The sequence below is a fragment of the Beta vulgaris genome, chromosome 3, assembly GCF_026745355.1.
Source record: "Beta vulgaris subsp. vulgaris cultivar EL10 chromosome 3, EL10.2, whole genome shotgun sequence".
Taxonomy (NCBI): domain Eukaryota; kingdom Viridiplantae; phylum Streptophyta; class Magnoliopsida; order Caryophyllales; family Amaranthaceae; genus Beta; species Beta vulgaris.
Window position 1 is genome coordinate 3,826,375 of NC_079204.1, and position 14,832 is coordinate 3,841,206.

The 14,832-nt window shown below is 34.0% G+C and overlaps 1 protein-coding gene across 1 annotated transcript in view; it reads right to left on the bottom strand.

Annotated features, from left to right (window-relative positions):
- LOC104888188 (uncharacterized) overlaps nucleotides 1-14,832 on the bottom strand; it is a 44,369-nt gene that overhangs the window by 24,281 nt on the left and 5,256 nt on the right. The window contains exon 3 of the mRNA XM_057393227.1: nucleotides 3,346-6,741. Coding sequence (XP_057249210.1) covers nucleotides 3,346-6,741 — 3,396 coding nt within the window. The remainder of the gene's footprint in view (nucleotides 1-3,345; nucleotides 6,742-14,832) is intronic.

Below are 14,832 nucleotides of genomic sequence, written 5' to 3' on the forward strand. Positions count from 1 at the left end.
AACCCACGTTTTTTAGCCCATAAACCAATCAAATCGCGTCAAAACAGCTTATGATGTAATTTTGCACGGTCCGACGCAATTATTATTTTTATTACTAAATATTATTATATTATTAAATCTAATTATTAAAATAGTAATATTAATCTACTTCTTAGATATTATTGTTATTATATAACCATCATCAAGTATTAATATATTAATATAAATAATATAAAATAATTATTATTAATTATCATTAATTATTATTATTATTAATAATTTATGATTATTAATATGATTTATCTATAGCTATCATTTAAAAATATCCAAAATTATTATTATTTATTATTAATACTTATCATTATAATTATTATTTAATATTCATATTACTATTGTTTAAATATTATTTATATATTTATTACATTCAATTTAATTCAATGCAATTCAATTCAGTTCAGCTGTTTTATGCCGAAGAGAACATGCCCGTAGTCAAACTTGTTCTAATCAAGTTTATTTTGAAAATTGAAATCTACTTCTTTTTTTTTATTTTCATATTTTAAATGACATGGAATATATATATATATATATATATTAATATATATTATATATATATATATATATATATATATATATATATATATATATATATATATATATATATATAAAATCCGGATCATGTAAAATTTTATTGATATGAAAGAATTATCAATTCGCCTTCATTCTTTTTTCAATAAATTACCACCAAAGTTTGATATTGTGCATTGTCATTTCATAAACTAAAGAAGATAAATGATATTACTCGCTAGTCTCTAAATTTCAAATTATAAATACGCACGATATTAAAGGTCGAACTTTAATCATTAGCTACTCGCTATTCATGTTGATAGAAATCATAAGTAAATAATATTCGTATAATATTATATTTTTGGACAAAACTGATTGTATAATCTTTATTTTATTCTTCCTACTTTTATTTCACAATCTTCAAGAATAAACTTTGATTATAATTTTCTATTATTATATGTTAGAATTAAATATTAACAAGTTACTTTTATGAGGACACATTTGTAAGTCCACAATAGTTTTATAATATAAATTATTTTATTTTTCATGATATTAAATATTGAAATTATTATTTTAACTTAAGGGTTTACTATTTAAATAGGAAGAAATAGTAGCATTAAAATACTAATACTAAACACTTGTATATAAAATATGATATGGCTGTTACAAGACAAACTCTAACATCAGCGCGTCTTGTGTGTGGCCGGCCACATACGAAATTACAGGTGTGGCCACGCGCGATACATTGTTAGCCCGTCAGCTCATTTTCAAATGGTCATATCTCACTCGTGTTTCATCGGAATCGAGCTTTTGACCAGACGTTGGAAAGATATCGAGCCAAATTTTCATCTCCAACTTGAATCTTCCTAAAATATCAAGTGTGCTGTGAGATATGACCTTTTAAAGTTGACCCTTATGCACAAACACTTATAAACAATTGGAGTTACCCTTATGACCAAACGAAGTTACTTGTATGAGTATGTGGTTACTTTTAACAATAAAAGGGTATCACTCTTATAAAGAAATGTGGTTACTCTTATAAGCAAATGCGGCTACTTTTGTAAACTTTTGGGATTACTCGTATGATTTATTGAAATTACTTGTATAATTAAATGAGGTTACTAGTATGAATTAATTGGGTTACTCATAAGATTAAATGAGGTTATTCATAGATTAAGTTACATTACTAGTATGAATTAATTGGGTTACTCATATGATAAAAACGGGGTTACTCATATAATAAAATGGGGTTACTCATTCCATTTTACTCATCCATTTTCCTTGCATAGGGCCATCCATCCAGAGACTCAACAAGTCCCAACTTCCCCCTTTTTCCAACAATATTGAAAATTTTGATTCCGCCAAGAGTTGAACCTTGGTCTCCCATGTGGGAGATAGAAAGTCATATGTGTTGTTCTAGTATGAATACTAAACCAACTACAAGATGGGGGTGAATTGTAGTTGAGGGAAAATTTTCGAATTCAAATGCGGAATAAATATAACTTAAAAACTTAAGAGAAAAGACACACGAGATTTTACAAGGAAAATTTTCTAGGCCCAATAGAAAGAAAAACCTTGACCCCAAGGGATTTTAACTCAACTTTCTTTACTGAAATAGGCCAAAAGAATCTATCTTTACAACCTAACAATGACCTTTTCTATTCCTCTAGGAACTTTCTTCCAGTCACTCAGTTCCCCCTAAACTGATGATACTCACTTTGACTTCACTAGAAGTCTTCTCTTTTCTCTCTTTCTTTTTCTCTTTTTATCCCAAGGATATTCGCTGGCTTTTTTTCTCTCACCTAAACACTTAGAATAATACAAGGAAATGTGGAAGAAAAAAAATACAGAAAAACTTTCTAAATAAAGATTGACTTTTTGTGCTTGAAAGTTGTATCTTTTTCTTTGAATCGTCTTCCTCTTATATAGCTGCTGTAATTAATCATCTTCTTCTGGAAATTTATTACTCCACCATCTCCTATTTGCATGTTTGTAATATCATGAAGATCATCGCCTGCTTTGCCGCACGTGTTTGGATCATCTAGAGTTATAAAATCACTCTACAAGATAGAGTTTGAGCAATATTAACCATTGAATAAAAAAAATCAATGGCTCAAATATTCTCTTTCCAAAATCCTCCTTATTTTATGTCGTCAAAATCCACCACTAAATCTTTCCCTTCCACCAATATGAGCCCTTGATTTTAAAATGTATGACTCAGATACAACTTTATTCTACCTTGTAGGGATTCACTAAAACTTTAGAGGATCCAGACTCTTGCTGCACATACTCCACTAATATTGCAACGGTAATTAACAGCTTTCACTTTCCGTTAGTGGGGAGGATTTCCATCAGATAGTTGCGCACATTTAGCAGGTGGTTGAGGAGGTTAGAGATCTTCAAGGAGATAACTCATCTTTTTATGCATCACTTGCTCCAACCAATTTTTCAAGCAACAATTGTATGCCACGCTAGCTTCAAATGTTTAAGCAACAATAAAAACAGCAACATCTAATAACCCTAAGCATCTTTGATACAAAGATTCCAAGTTAATAGATCATCAAACATAATTTATAATTCAAAGTGTTTAGGAACAATATCTTGACTTAGATTATAAAATCTTTCTCTACCAGATATATAAAAGAACATAACAATATTTTTGGTGTTTTATAATTTTCTAAAATAAAAAAAAAATCATATTAGTACTTAAGTATTTGACATCATCGAAAACATAAAATACAACAATACCATTAGACTCAAATATCCTTGGTCGTAGACTGATGAACATGGTTTGGCTACTACAGCGCAATAATCGTATACTTCATTCCTTCCCGTATAAAATCAGGATTAGTAGAAATGTATACATAAGGAATGTGTTGAATATAGGGCCAGCATTCCCCACTTGGCTTTCGGCACCTTTCTTCGAGTAAGCTAGAGCTTCTATAAACTTGCAGTCTCCGCAATTTGGAAAGATTGCTTATCTGATGTGGCAGTGATTCCAATTTGGGGCAATTAGATACAAAAATATCTACAAGAGAGGTGAGTTTGTCGATCCAATCTGGTATTTCTCGGAATTGCTTACAAAAACGTATCTGTAGGCTTTCGAGGGAAGTGTAATCTTGAAACTCAACAGGAAGAATCTCTAGCTCGTCAATCCCATTAAGAAGCAACTTGCGAAGGGTTGGAAAGGTGTTATTCAAGAGGACAAGTGTTTGTCGTTGCTGAGGAAGTAGAATCGTTAAGTTTTCGCTAATAGAAAGATGTCGAAGAGATAAACATCCCGTTAACAGGCCCTTTGCGATTGTAATTGCTAACTCTGCATTGTCCACTACTAGTTCCTCCAATTTGGGACATGCAGGCTTCCACTGAACGAGTTGATGCTGATCTTGAACCTGGGAGAGCTGTTTTAAATCTTGGTTACCATCCGACGACATTCTCCATCCCTTCAATTTTGGCATGCCTTCAATAGCCAATGTTTTGAGGTTGGGGAATAACTCATCTCCATTGTTGCTCTCACTATGATTACCACTGTTGCTACTACTATTGTTCTCTATGTACTCCACATTGTCCAACCCCTTAAGATACATATCTCGTAGATGAGGGAGCCATCCCAAGCAGCAAAGGTACCTGCAACTTTTACAATTGATTATTATGATCTCAACCAAATTTGGAAGCCAACAATATAGTTGATCGTCTATCATCCAGTGTGGTAACCTCTCTCCTCCATAACCGTCTACTCTTAGAAACTTAAGATTAGCATGAGGCTGCAAGCCTTCTAGCACCATCTCATCCTCTTTAGAGCTATAGTCAAAATCAATGGAAAAGTGTGTGAGCTTCGCCTTCATCTTCAAGTTTGCTGCCTTAGCTTCTGCCGCTATATCCCTCGACTCCTTGCGCATCTTGATTTCTAACCGTCCCTTTATATTGTTGAGCTTATTTAGGTCTGCTAATCCACCTGCCGAATTAGCCTTGGATTCACTCCGTGAACTTCGCTCACTCACGACGAACATGTCTAATGTTCTAAGATCTGTCAACTTACCCAGACCCGTAGGCATATGAGTCAATTTGGAACTAATTCTTAATTGAAGGTGTCTTAGCTTCACCAACTTGCTCATGTCTTGGGGTAATTCTTGAAGGAACTCACAATGATACAAGTGGAGTGATTGTAAGTTCACCAGTCGCGTGACTGAATTAGGAAGTTTCACTATAGCAGTTTCTGACAGATCAAGATGCCGTAGGGTGATTAACTTACCTAAGGAACTTGGCAATTCCTTTATCAATACCCCCCGTAAGATCAACACCCTCAAAAATTGACCTCTCCCCAATAAACCATCACAAACTGCCCAATTGTTTACCTTGATTTGACTACGTCTGTTAATGGCCACAATGAATGAGTGCAAACGCTCGATTTTGAATAGTGAGGAAGGAACTTCCCAAGATGAGTCTGCCACCACTTTACCAATAGAGATATGTTGCACCTTTTTGTCAAAATAATGTGTGTTTGAATCTGCCATCTTATACTTAAATCCGGCTAGTGAGAGAACTAGATCGTGCATCACATCTTGCATAACTACGTCATGTAGGAAGCCCAATGAATTCAATGCCCGCATTTGAAAAAAGCCACAGTGTAACAAGTTCACCACAATAACTTCGCCTGCTTCTTCTAAGCTTTGGTTACTATTTTGTGGCTCAACATATCCCAGAGAAATCCATAGATTTATTATGGTATCTTTTACATAATAGAACCCCTTGGGAAATAAGGAACAATAGATAACACAGAGTTTTGACCTTGCATCTAGTTGGTCAAAACTGAGCTTCAAAGACTGCTCAACATCACGCCCATAAGAAGCAAAATTTGCAAGCTGATCATCTCTAAAGGCTCGCCATTCCTGAATTGTACGTTTTCCCGCTAAAAGGCCTGCTACACTTCTTATGACAAGGGGTACATTCGGACACATTTTTGAAATCTCTTTCCCAATGGTCTCCATGCCTGGCTCTTGCCAACACGTAAAAGCGACCTTTTGAAAGAGAATCCAGGAGTTCTCTTCTGTTAAATCCCTGAGCATGTAAGGATGCTTGGAGTCCATTATTCCGGCCACTCTTTCGTTGCGTGTGGTTATGAGAACTTTACTTCCAGGGGCACCAAATTGATCTAACTGTGTTTGCAATTCCATCCACTTCAGCCGCAAACCTTGTTGATCCCACATATTATCCAGAACAAGTAGAAATTTTTTCCCAATGATTGCTGGAATGAAGCCATCATTGTATTGATAGGGTTGATTCATCTCACTCATGAGAGGCTCTTGATCGCTGATAGCACATCTTGCTATCTTCTCCAGCACCTCCTTGACATCAAAATCTCGAGTAACATCAACCCAGAATTGAACATCAAAACTATCTTTTACTCTCTTATCATTATAGACATAACGAGCCAACGCAGTTTTCCCCAGTCCTCCAATTCCAACAATGGAGGCAACAGAGAGCATCTTCGAAGCCACAGAATTGACAGGAATAATTTTGCTTATTATGTTCTTCTTATCTTCATCTCTCCCAATGACCACATCAGTAATTATGTGAGCAGTAACTGTTTGAACACCCCATGCCCGTGGTTGCCTTGCCGAAGGCATGCTGACAATACTACCAAACTGGGCATGGTCTCTTGAGATGGAATCCAACTTATTCCTAATATCCCTGACTTTCCGGGCATCCATAAATCGAGCAACAAGCTGGTTGGAAGGCGAAAAGAACAAGCGTGCCTCTTTGATAAACCGACTTCCACCCATAACTTGTTTGCGCATTGCTCTGTCTTCTATTGCATCCAATAAGTCCACCAACCTGTCAACTTGACGTCTTATCTTCTCAATTGAATCCTTTTCGGCATGGCTTAGCTCCACCACTGAATCTGCATCTAAGAGCACAGCTTCAAGGGCGGTCCTTGTATTCTGGAGTGATTCCATGTTGGACTTGAGGTCCACTAATAAAGACATCATTTCTTCATATGCTTCAGAAAATGGTCTCTGCGCAACAGCTTGGACTATCGCCGTGCTTATAAGTTCAGCCATATCAAACTGATCTTTTCTTTTTCTCTCTTTCACCTCTCTTTTAGTTTTTTTGGTGGGTAACAAAAGGAAATTATGCTTGGTAAGGAAGCCTGAAAGATAAAGATTAAAGGAATTGTATTGTGTAGGAGAATCTAAGCTTGAAGAAAGTCCTTTTATAACAAGTTGAGTAGCAGCTTTATTAATTCAGACATTCAGATCATTTCAGGGAAACTTCCTACTGATAATATAAAACTGTGCTACAAAACAAAATCAGTTAAAAAAAAAAAGAACTTGTGAAAATGACTTGATGAAAAACAACTGCATAATTAAGTTAATTGTCGTTTCGATACAGGAAATGGCAAGTTAGAAATGTTTTTCCATCTTTGTTACTTGCACGCCATCCAGTTCCAGTCCATAACCAAGCATCATGTTGATGGAGGTAGTATTAATTTTTGACCAAATTGGTGTTTCATAGTAGTTTTTTAGTCTTCAATTAATTGTTATTTCACGAGTGAAACAGGCGGTGAGCTTCCCTACATACTTCTATTCACTTATTCGATTTTGCATTGACTTGAACATTTCTAGCTTTAACCAAAATTAATACTCCGTCCGTCTCACCAATGAAGAAATACAAAAATATGAGAGAGATACTAGAAAGGTGGAGAGCAAAACTGAAAAGTGAGCGAGAGAAACAAAAGAGTGAGTTAAAATATTTAAAAGTGAATGATATAGGTGGAAAAGGAGGAGAAAGTAGATGTGATATGTTACCAAAAATAGAAAAAGCAACAGTGTACAGATTTAAAAAAAACGGACTAAAAGGAAAGTGTGTAGATTAAAAAGAAACTGAGGGAGTAAAAGACTAAAGAATGTTAAAGACATGCAATTACAAAGTCTATCAATAGGAAACTTGGCACCTCTTGTCCTCTTCTTGTTTCTGAAAGTTTTTTATTTTGGTGAACAAACGCATGCCATTCATTAAGTAGATCCAAATACAAAGTTAATACAATTCGAGATGTACTCAATCAAGCAACAAGAGTGACGTAGGCAGACTAGCGGAGAAGTTCGAAAAGGATTTGCGGAAAAAGGCCTGAACTGTATTGCGGAAAATGGGCCGACGGAGTCCGATTGACTATTGTAATACCTTTTCGGAAGTGGAACGGCCCAACGAGTCAAACGCACCGCTACGCTGTGACGTATAGGCGTTTTAGGCCATCCGGGTCCGTTTAAGGCCCGAAATCAGCTTTTTAATTATTTCCGAATTTAATTATTTCCTTAATTTCGTTTTAGGGTTTTGCTTAACGTATTTAAACATTATTAGGTCAATGTTTGGAGGCAGTTTTTTGACTTTTAATAATATCACAGAGTTTATACTCTTTCTGGTGGATTTCGGAGTTTTTACAGATTCATCGCTTGTGAATCTGCTTGTTCTTAATTCGAGATTAGTGCTTGCTAATCTCCATAGTTTCCGACTGCGTCAAAGAGGGAGGGGTAGGTTTTTGAAAGGTTGAGTGGATCGATATTTGGGAGAATAATGGTATTTGAGGTCTGGAAAGTTTTGTTGAAATAACGAACAAGAGATCTCATCGATTAATACTTCTATTGTATTTCAAATTGACTTCACATTTTCTAGTTTGATTCACAAGTCCTAAATTCAAATGAATCATTCAATTTTTTTCGAGTTTTTGCACGAAATTTTGTTACTTGCTTAATTGAGTCATAGTTGATAGTAAGTATAGAGATTTTGCAGCAGTAGAAATGGTATACATTCTGCTTCATGTTCATGTGTAGCGTTGCTGAGACAAAGGTGAAAGTTGTTTGAGTTTGTAAAATTACAGAATTGTCTGTGACTCTGTGAGTGTGAGTGTACCTTCAAGGTTTATCATATAGGTTGTGTAAAAGTTAGTTCTTCAACAAAAGAATATTCAATATGATTCTTACCAGATAAGACTTTTTTAAAAGATAGATATATAAATCCAGGTAACGGTAGCTGAGGAAGTTGGAAGGAAAAGATAAGGAAAGTTCATTTTTTGAACATCAGACTATAACTCCTAATAGATAACCTGTGACATGAGAGGCTTAATTTACACTCTCCCTGCTCTTGAAAGTTCCTCTTTTACAAGTCGGGTTATGTATTCAATCAGTCCTTTATTAGGTGTAGCAATTTGACTTTTGCACTATTGTATATTTTGTTTTAATTATCATCGATGATTTATAATAAAAAAATATACATTGGGTTGACTTAGATCTATCAACATATATCTTCAATATGAACTTTTTATTATTATTACTTACTAGAAAAATTAAAAATATTAAGGTTCAAAGTATTACATAAACAAGCATGAAAAGCCAGTTGTTGTAATTAATAGAGAACAAAAGGAATATAGGGCGTGTTCAGCATAAGCTACTTTTTTAGTATTTTAACTTGGTCAAAACACTAATTTGAAAAAAGGTAATGATACATACAACTCTTAGGGCTGTATATAAGCATTAAATATATTTCTTAAAATGGTATTAAGTTGTAAATTTATGTCACAATCACGCGTCAATTGATGTAATTAATAATTGAATATCTTAAAATTTCTTCTTTTAGGTTCTTAAATGCAACCCTTAAGGTTGTATTTATCATTTTCCTTGAAAAAATAATAGTGTTTGAAAAGGTAGTAGTGTAAGTAGCTTTTAGTAACGTTTGTCAAAAAGCTACAAATAGCTTTAGTGGTGTGACAAAAAAAGGAAAATTATATATTAAAGTTTTGTTTGAGTTTTCAACTAGTTATTTGTAAACTACTTTGACAGCTTGTTTTACTGAACATCAATATCTTATAGAGCTACTTGGACAGTTAACAGCTAAAAGCTCCACACCAAACACTAACAGCTACCAGCATAGCTAACAGCTACTCTCACAACTAAAACTACCACCACACCTATTGTTGTCGAACACGCCTATGATTAACAGCTAACAGCTCCACACTAACCACTTACAGCTATTGCGCAAATCCTCTTTGAAATTGTTTCTTTAGGAGGTAGTTCTTCAGGAGGTCGAGGAAAGACATTTAGAGATACGTCCAAAATACAATGCCACAGATGTAAACGATCCGGACATTATGCATCAGAATGTCGAACTAAGCTACAGAGTCATCAACAAGAAGAGCAAGCTAATGTTGCTCAAGCAGAGGAAACATTAGTCTTAGCATGCAAGCAAGGACCGGATACCGAAGCTAGCAATATTTGGTATCTTGACACAGCTTGTAGTAACCATATGATTGGTAAAAATGAGTTATTCAGCCTCTTGGATGAATCGGTTCAAGGAGAAGCCAATTTTGGGAATAAGACAAAGATCCCTGTTCAAGGATATGATTTGGTAGGATATATCGATAGTGATTGGGGAGGTGACCTTGAGACACATAAAAGTACATCTGGGTATGTTTTCTACTTAGGAAATGAAATTATTTCATGGTCATCTAAAAAACAACCAGTTGTATCTTTATCAACGGCGGAAGCTGAGTATATTGCGGCAACATCAGCAGCATGTCAAGCAATATGGTTACGTAGAATGTTAGAAGATCTTAACTATCATCAACCGTCATCAACCACTATAATGTATGATAATAAGTCAGCGATTGCACTTGCAAAAAATCCTGTGTTTCACGGAAGAAGCAAGCATATAGATATCCGATTTCATTATATAAGAGAACTGGTGAAACACGAGGAAATCACAATTCAGTATTGCAAGTCCGAAGAACAAGTTGCAGATATTATGATAAAGCCTTTGAAAGCTGAATTATTTGAAAAGTTTAAAACTATGCTTGGAATCTCAAACTATGCTAGCAAAGGATCAATTTGATTCAAATTTGAGGAGTGTTGGAAAAACAACAAACTTGGAATCAGGAAATGTTTCTTATTGATAGCAGCTTATGTTTAGCAAAGTTTTTTCGATCCATCAAAAGCTAATGGATGGAAAACAACATAACTGTAGCCATTAGTTTTTTTTGTATGTTAGTCTCTATATAAATAGCAAATGTAAGTTTGAATAGTCACAATAAAAAAACATAAAAAAAATAACAGAGAATTCAATAAAGTTTATTTCATTGTTACAATAATTAATCACTTTCTCCTCCTATATTGCATCTTTATTTTATTTTCATTTAGGAATTAGCAAATTCGAGTAGGCAAGCGTAGGTATGCATAATCGACTTTCACTTTCTGATATTAGATTATTACAAGTTTTGTCTGAACTTAGAGATAAATATAGCTCTTGTTATTTCAATAGTAGTTTGTGGATTGAAACTGATGATCTGGGTGATGATGTGTTGGATGATGAGTTTCGTAATTTGATTGTGGAAGATAATAGTGTGGTAAAATGCACTCATATTGAAAAATATCTGGTGATAGATAGATTGCAACACATTTATGACTGTGCTGTTACGGACAATTGTTTTACCCTTACACTGACACTGTCACGTGAGAGCAATTGTAGATTCAATCACATTGCTCAACACCATGAGCTAAAAGAAAATTACACTGTTATTTCATGTAAAGATAATCTTTTTTTCGAATTAAAGCAATTGTGGGTAAATTACTAAGGTACTTGAAGAATGGTATCAAAGTATATCTTCATTCACTTTATCATAGTGTGATGGGGGTATTATAATGTTAAGAATATTGAAGATGCATTTTCACGAGATATAAATCATCTTTGCGCGACTTGTGGATGTTTGAGCGAGTCTTTAGGTATTGTTGTAGAGGGAGTTGGTTATTTTGCAGGCCCTATGACCTTTGTGGCGGGTGATAAAGATTTTCAGGGTTGGTTGAATCTAAATTTGGTGCAGTGTTGGGTGAATGAGTAGCATTTCCCACTTCCTTAGCCGGACTATCTGATATTATGATCGATAAGGAGACCACTTCTATTATATTATTGGAGAATTTCGCAACCTTCTCAGACCTATGTATTATGATGTTTCATGTTAGATTCAAAGTGATTCTGATAGCTCTTAAGGGGCAACCTGATTTAATCACTCGTGAATTTGTACATCAAATCACAAATGCTCATCCTTATTTACCCGTTTTGCTTTAGTGGATTGTGATATTGGAGGATTTCGCATTCTTCATGGGATGAAATATGGAGCTGAGAATATCTCTTTCATGCACAAGCTATCTTCATGTGCCAAATTGCAATGGATGGGTTTGAAACCTAGTGATGTTAATACCATAAATATTATGTAAAAGCCAAAAAAGAAAAATTATTCGCGATTTGGATTAAAAATCAAAATTTAGAAAAATGCGGGCCAAATATTTTTTTTTGGTCTGGACCAAAAATAAAACATTCAAAAAACTTGGACCTAATTAGGGCCATAATATGTAGGTTCACCCTTATGCTTCCAAAATATCATAAACGAGTCTGATCTTTCATAATCTTAGTATTTAGAACCAATTGTTCAGATTTTCAAACCCTAAACTTACTACACTAATAATTTAATTAAATTAGATAAAAAGATAAACCCTAGATTGTAAAATTGATAAGATGATTACAAGAAGAAACAATAAATTACCTCAGAAGCTGCTCCATTGGGGGAAACAAGTATGAGAATGCATCTCAATGGAGAACGTTGAGTGCGATTCAATGGAGAACGCTGAGTGCAATTCAGTGGAGAACGTTGAGTGTGAGGGGAGTAACAAAGCCTACCTTCATCTGATGTTCATCAGTTTTTGTTTGAAAATTTGCCAAATTTTAATTATTTTAAAAAAAAACTACCACAAAAAAAATACAAAAAGTTAAGTAATATTTTGAGCTTTTTTAAAAAAAAAAATTTGCCAAATTTTAATTTTTTTTTATTAAAACTGCCGCAGAAATACATAAAGTTTAAGTAGTGTTAACTATTTTTGTTTTCCGACTAAAATCTCTGGTTGGAATATAAAAATCAATTAATATTCTTCATTTTATAATCATTTCTTAAAAATAATAACAAATAACTCTACTCCCGTTTTACTTTGTAGTTAATTTGTCGATTAAATATAGGAATTATGATTTTTGTTTAAAAATTGAAATTAGGGATTATCAAATTTTTTTAAAAAAAATTAGAGGATTTGGATCAATGAAATGATATTGCTCAATTTAGGGTTACACATTGTTTAATTACGTAGGTTTGTGGTACCCTATTGGAGATTCTAGACAGAGAACGTAAAAGGGTAGTGCTGTGCAACTGAAAATTTTCACATTTTTTTGGTAGATTTTTCAAAAATTTAAAAAAAAGTTAATTACTCCCTCCGTTTACAAATACAATACCTCTTTTCCTATTCGCGGAGTTTTAGGAGTATAATATAATAATGTGAGTGGAAAAAATTATTTATAAGTCCGTTTTTGGTGAGACGGTATCACGTTAGTGTTAACGTGAGACCGCTGATGTCAGCATGACATTGACATCAGCGCTAGTGCATCAAACCAACAGCAGAATTAGTTAAGCGCTTGGATCTACTCCCTCCGTCCCAATTTATTTGCTACATTTGCTTTATCACAAAGACCATGGAAGGAGTGGGGACTATTGCCATAACAAGAATTAACAAAAAAGCAAATAGGTAAATTGTGGGACCTATGTACTATATATGAAAATATTTACAAAAACCAAGGAGGGGGTGATGGCAAATTTGTAAATAAAGTGTTGGACCTATGTACTATACATGGAAATATTTGCAAATGTAGCAAATAAATTGGGACACACCTAAATGGCAAAATGTAGCAAATAAATTGGGACGGATGGAGTATTAATTATCCTAACCAAAAATTGATTCTACATGAAATTAATTATAAACAAAAATTGATTCTACATGAAATTGATTCTACATGAAATTAATTATAACCAAAAATTGTAACTCATGAAATTAATAAATAATTATTTATATGCTATAATTATACTCTTTCAGTTATTTTATAGACTAAAACTATTAGCCATAAAATCGGAACTAAAAAACAAAAAGTCATAACTAATGTAAAAACAATAATAACTAAATACCCAAATATCATAACTATTTATCAGAAAATAAACAACTAATAGCCAGAATCACAACTATCAACCATAAAACCATAATTATTAATCACACTTAATAACTAATAACCTAAAAATCATAACTATATATTCGAATTTCATAACTATTAAGCAAAAGCTAATTATGAATAAAAAACCATAACTAAGAGCCAAAAATATGTAACTAATTATTAAAATTCCTTAACTAATTGAAAAATTATAACTATAACTTAAAAATGACAAAATCAGCACCTTTGAGAATATGTAACCCATCATCTTTATTCTCTCTCGTGGCTTCATCTAAAAGTGCCACATTAGTGTTTTGTTATCAAAAGTTTGTCTCATTTCAACAAAATAAATGAAACCCAAAACCCCAACCTATTTCTCTCTCTCACTCACTATCCTTCTCCTCCTTCCTCTACTGCCGTCCTTTTTGTTGTCGCCTCTGCCAGCGACATTATCGTGCTCTGGTGCTGCTGCTACCATTGGTGCTGTTGTTGGTTGTTTTTAGTCCTATTTTCTCTCTCCTTTGCTTCTGTGGTGCTGCTGCCACCGTGTTGCCTGTGCTCCTCCTTGTCGCCAGCGTGGGTCTTTTGTGTTGTCGGTGTTCAAGCGAAGCAGCTGCTTCGTTCCCTTGCATTTGCTGCCCTCGTTCTCTCTCCCCGGGAGGTAAAAAAGGACTCGTCTCACGTTAGTGTTAACGTGAGACGGTCTTTTATAAGACTTTGTGATTATTTATTGTGGTAAAAGTAATGTGGGGACCATTAAAATGAAAGTATGTGAGAGAGAGTAGTGGGGCCCATGAGAGAGAAAATGATAAAGTAATGTAAGTGGGGTTTAAAGTAAGAGAGCGAAATAATAAAATATTAGATAAAGTTACTAAATAAGAAAAGAGGTCTTATATTTGTAAACGGACGAATATGGAAACGAGGTCTTATATTTGTAAACGGAGGGAGTAAAAGGCAATTGTTTTTAAGGTGACTGAAATTTTCAGCTACCAAATATAGCATCTCAATTTAAAAATTGACTGAAATTGAGTTGCTATCAAATATAGCATCTCAATTTAAGGTGCTGAAATTTTCAGCTACCTTATCAGTTTCAGCTTTATTTCATCTTATGTTCCTAAACATAGCCTACAAGTAGAAAGAATTTCTATCTTTCCGAAATACAGGCATACAGTCAACTAGCATATTGGGAATCAACTAAACTATAAAGCTCATAATAAGTAATAA